Here is a 5,000-nt window from a genome sequence, read left to right as displayed (position 1 = left end):
TCATCATAATTCTTGACTATCTGTGCCTTCCTCATGTGGGCTCGTAAAAGAGCACAAGGGCATGTACTCGAATGGGTTTCAACGATGATAACAGACCTGCACTCTCTTAATTGGTTAGTTTTGTTTTTCTCGAGAAAGATAGTAACGTAACCTGAAGAGAACTGAACGTTCTTACTGCGCATAAGACACAACTCTGCACTTCTTGGAAAACTAGAAAAAGCAAGAACAAACATAACTAAGCTTCAAAAGATTGTCAAAGTCAGCCCTATCAGCGAGTTGCTTGAGATGGGCCACTCGGAGAGTTCCCTTCCTATGAGATAATGACTGACTAACAAAGCGAAGAGCTCCCTTCTTCGCAGCAATAATGGTGGGACGAAGGGTAGGAGATTCTAAGCCCGAGACCTTATGCACGCACTTGAAAGCGTAAAACGCGCAATAAATGGCAGACACTGAGTTAGATGACTCTAGAAGAAACTGCAAGTAGAGGGCGCCGTCCAAAGGGCGGACAGGAGAATCAGGGACGCCCAATAACACAACTTCCTCCATCTGTTGAAGGCCCTTAGGTAGTTTCCCGATGTCCCAGACGCCTTTGAAGTGAGGACCGTAAGCGTAAGTCCCTCCTTCAGCTTGATGACTTGGGAATCGTCGGAGCTTTCTGAAGACCAAAAAGCGGAGGAGAAGGTATCTAAGGATAAAAAGGGAGGAACAGGTGATCAGACGAAAAGAAGTCGACAGCATCAACTCCATAACACGAAGGAACATTTCAGAAAAAATGGGGAACAGTACGTAGAACAAAAAAGGTCCATAAAACGCTCATTAGAAGAACTAAACGGGATCCCCCGACGAACAGGCCTTACCCCTACGCGGAAAAGAGTTAGGCAAAACTCTACCGTGATAACATTCAGCCCAACAGGGGCGACGAAAAGCAAATAGAACGCAGCTAGGATAAATAAACCAATCTCCACAGTCACAAACAATGTTAAAAAAGCCAGGCAATTCCAACAGCTTCATCAAGCATATATTTTGCCCATCAAGGGCCTAATAACAAACCCATCGAGGGCGCCCATCTAGGGCAACGTATGACCATTAACAAATAGCATGAGATAACGTAAATACCCCAGTGAACAAGGTCCCCTCAAGGAAAAAAAAGGCTGTAAACCATGAAAAATATACTCGCTTGAATAAATCAACAAAAAATAAAGTCATAGAAAAAAATAGCTGAACTGGCCCAAAACTCTCCAGGAACGATAAAGGTGACCTGCGAAGACTCGAAACCTACACTAAAAGGAATGCCAACGTCTATACACAGAGCCACTGAAAGAAACGACAGAGGCATACACCCAAAAATAGAAATCAAGGCTTTACATGCAATGAATAAATTCGTGAAATTAGGCAGAGTAAGCCAATCATGAAGTTACTCTAGGGGACCCCATGAGAACAAATCAGTGGCCAGAAATGGGCCGACTTCCAAACTGTAACGATGAGAGATCCCTTGGCACGCAAAAGCTTCATGTGCTTGATAACCTTACAGCCTAGGTAAACCGGGGGAAACAGCCAGCTGTTATTTTGACGCCAATCGTGGGAAAATGCCTTGACGCCGCTCAAACCGGGTTAACAAAATCTGGAATTGAAGCACTGAACTTTTGCGTTAAAAGGGCAAGCGAACCCATCGCAGGTATGCGGACCCCACAGGTCGTCCAGGGCATTGAAAACTATGTCGTTGATAGCGTAGTCATCATGATTGGCAAACTTGCTTATGTGATCGGCAGCACTATGAGATCCCTGGCGTAATCCACTGAATATCAATACTGACGCCATTCAGCAAGCAGCTCTGAAAAATATCTAATGCCAAGCTCTGTAAGGCCGGAACCCTGGAACCCGAGGCCGTCGTGTAAATAAACAACGATCCCTTTGGCTTCCGATCTCCATTTCTTAATTAGAGGGTTAAACAGTCTAGTAAACAAATACGGTGCTCAGCTGAGACCAAAGGGAAGCACTGCAAACTGGAAAACTCTGGTCCGACCCCACGAAAAAGAGAGCTGTTTTTGATGATCAGGAAAAATACCAACGTGATGATAGCCTGACTTTAAATCGAAAGAGAGCATAATAATAATAATAATAACAATAATAACTTTATTTCTATAGCGCTCTTATCCTATGTTCAAGGCGCTTTACAGTCATGTAAACAACATTATTGAAAAATATTTACAAATTTACAACCATATCCTATTATATTTACAATGAGTAAAAAATAAAAAAAAAACTAAAGCAACTATTAAACCATCTTATTCATAATGATAAAAAATGTGTGTAATGTATATAATCAGTTGGACGCAAAATTGTTTTGGCAACGCTTGTCCTCACAACTAAAGTTTTTCTTGTAAAGGAATCTGTAAACGTGACGAAGGTCATAATAAGGCGCTTTTCGCCAGATTTCTGAATAGACACATGAAAGGGTAAATGACAATAGGCTCCTCGAAACTTCAACAACACAACCTTGCTTAATGAAGTCGATAATGGCATTCTCAACAAAAACGGAATAAACCAAATCAGATGAATTGTTCCTAGCTGAAAAAGGCGTTGGGATTTGAAGAAGTGGAACTTGAACTTTATAGCCAAACTCCATCACATCAGGAATATACTGAGGCGCCCGAACTTTCTCTCCAAAAATCGATTGCCTGACGCAACCTTCCTTTCACTGAAACGTATTCTTAGCCCGAGCTATATTTGCGATGCCCGCAAGATTCCTTAATACTTATCCATTAGTTAAAAGTCGAAATCCTCGTCAGGCTCAAAGTCAGAGAATCACTTGGAAGACTGCATGCATTCGTCTGCTGCAATACCGGACACGATGCTCTCCAATGGCCAGGTTTGCCACACTCAAAACAAACACCAGAAGCAGATCTTTGGGGGAATTGCTGTTGATTGACACGCGAGAAACCATTCGGCAACTGGGAAGTCGCGAGCTGGGGAGACTTCGCTTGAACAGCGGGAACAAATCTTCGTTGTTGCTGAACTGAACGTCAAGCGGATAGCTTAACTAATTTTCCTTCCCTCGATTCCGCTCTATAAATTATAAATCTTCTTCTCGTCTTCTTCATCGTCGGCTAGGTCGTGGTGCTTATACTCTAGTACAGTCTTCCAGCCAAACGGTGACTTGTCAGCTAGCAAAATAAGAGCCATACCTTTGTCCCATGCTTCCTTCGTTTTTTTGAGATCTCTTTTTTCCAAAGAAGCCTGAGCGTCCTCTACAGCTTTGTTGGCTATATATTTGTCCTCGTTACTCTTCTTGTAACCTGAGGGACAGGATCACCCTTAAACCTTTTTATTTCAGCCATCTGTTGAAAAACCGAAGCTTCGTTAGCACGCTTAAGATCTGAAATTGACTCTGAAACAAGAGCTTTGCTTTGAGACATAAGATCCATGTTGCTGGCAGTGATTGTACTAGAAACTTGTGCTTCGTCCATGGCCGATACCTCGATACGCGATACCTCGCGCGCAGCACTCGACCCAGTCCTCCGTACTGTGCCGGCAAAATATTACTTTATGTCAAACCTGATTAACTCAACTTAGATAATTTCTCATACTTATAAATAATTATACGAATGTTTGGACAATCAACCAATCAAAACCACTTCCCCGGTTTTCGGGTAGTTACGTTACCAGACGGCATTAATAGCTTGTTGATTCAGACGTACCCTTCGGGAGTATGTGACTCGAAGGGATGTCTGAAATTTGGGCATCGTTACTCTAGATACATTTACAAAGGATACTTTCTCCACTTGCCATGTAGTGTAAAATATCAATAAGATTTTTGTTAAATCCTGTTGAACCCGTTAGGGCAGTAGAGGTAATTTTGTGGAGAAAAATGCTCTATATTTCAGTCTGAATAGGAAGTTGTAATTAAATTTCTTTCCAGTTCCCTCTACTTCTCTATAAAATGACGATGATGATAATAATAATAACAGCGAAAAATTGAGTCGTACTAGTGGAGTTTTTAAAACTGACAAACAGGCACACAATGTCGAAGGTACGTACGTTGTGCCACGAACGATAACAGTTTCGCGTCTTGTTGCTATTTGTTGTAAAAGCCGGGATCCTTTTTTCATAGATGAGGCTGATGAGGGAAGGTGGAATATTAACGAAGCAACGAGAAAATTTGTTTCGTCAGCTGGAGAAAATTGTTGGACGACTGCGTTGAAGGGTGGGGTGGAATTTGACGAAAAGATCTTGGAAAGACATGTCGTGGACAAAAATCCTGAAGAATATATAGATCTCGATGTAGTAAGATACGATTTGGATTTTTTAACGCCAACTGGTCATGCGCTGATATTTAAGGTAAGGTATAATTACTTGGTGACTTTGTAAATTTCTGTAAGTTGATACTTTTGCAGTGTGAACTGCTTTTCTCACACACCACTTATAGCCATGCCAAGCCGACCGCCGCAGCCTGGCCTTTATTTTAAACTCAAAAAATGCATACATATCATAACCTTAGAAAGGTAGGACGCTTACAAAACTACAAAGTTGCACCGTACATTTAACAGCATACAAAACTGAAACCTTAGGGTGGGTGGGTGGGAAGGTCAGTAATGGCGGACGCAACAAAAGCAACTGCCTGCCCTTCAGTCACATGACCTATACCCAGACTCCCAGCGGTGTGTGAGAAAAACATTTTCCACTTCATTCGTTACACTCAGCCAGTGGAAAATTACCCTTAATGTTTTAAGATGGAGTCCATCATATCATTGAGTAATTTTTATTTTCAGTTGACAAAAACCTTGTATAAGAATAATTTCAATCATATTGCATTCTTTTTTACACTTTTCGAAGGCTATAAATGTAATAAGATTTATGAGATGTAGTGAAACCCCTGTCAAGCGGACACGAAGTCGTGTCCCGAAATTAACGTCTCATATTCCCCTTTAAAACGAACCCCTATTCAGCGGACACCTCTATTAAGCAGACACGGACACTAAAATAAACTGTATTTGGCTAAT

General features: G+C 41.6%; 1 protein-coding gene across 1 annotated transcript in view; it reads left to right on the top strand.

Moving 5' to 3' along the window:
* Positions 1-5,000, top strand: part of LOC140924267 (uncharacterized) — an 87,103-nt gene that overhangs the window by 51,009 nt on the left and 31,094 nt on the right. The window contains exon 7 of the mRNA XM_073374303.1: positions 4,112-4,338. Within this exon, the coding sequence (XP_073230404.1) occupies positions 4,112-4,338 (227 nt within the window). The remainder of the gene's footprint in view (positions 1-4,111; positions 4,339-5,000) is intronic.

The sequence above is a fragment of the Porites lutea genome, chromosome 14, assembly GCF_958299795.1.
Source record: "Porites lutea chromosome 14, jaPorLute2.1, whole genome shotgun sequence".
In the NCBI taxonomy this organism is placed as follows: Eukaryota; Metazoa; Cnidaria; class Anthozoa; order Scleractinia; family Poritidae; genus Porites; species Porites lutea.
This window is presented reverse-complemented; position numbering and strand designations above follow the sequence as displayed.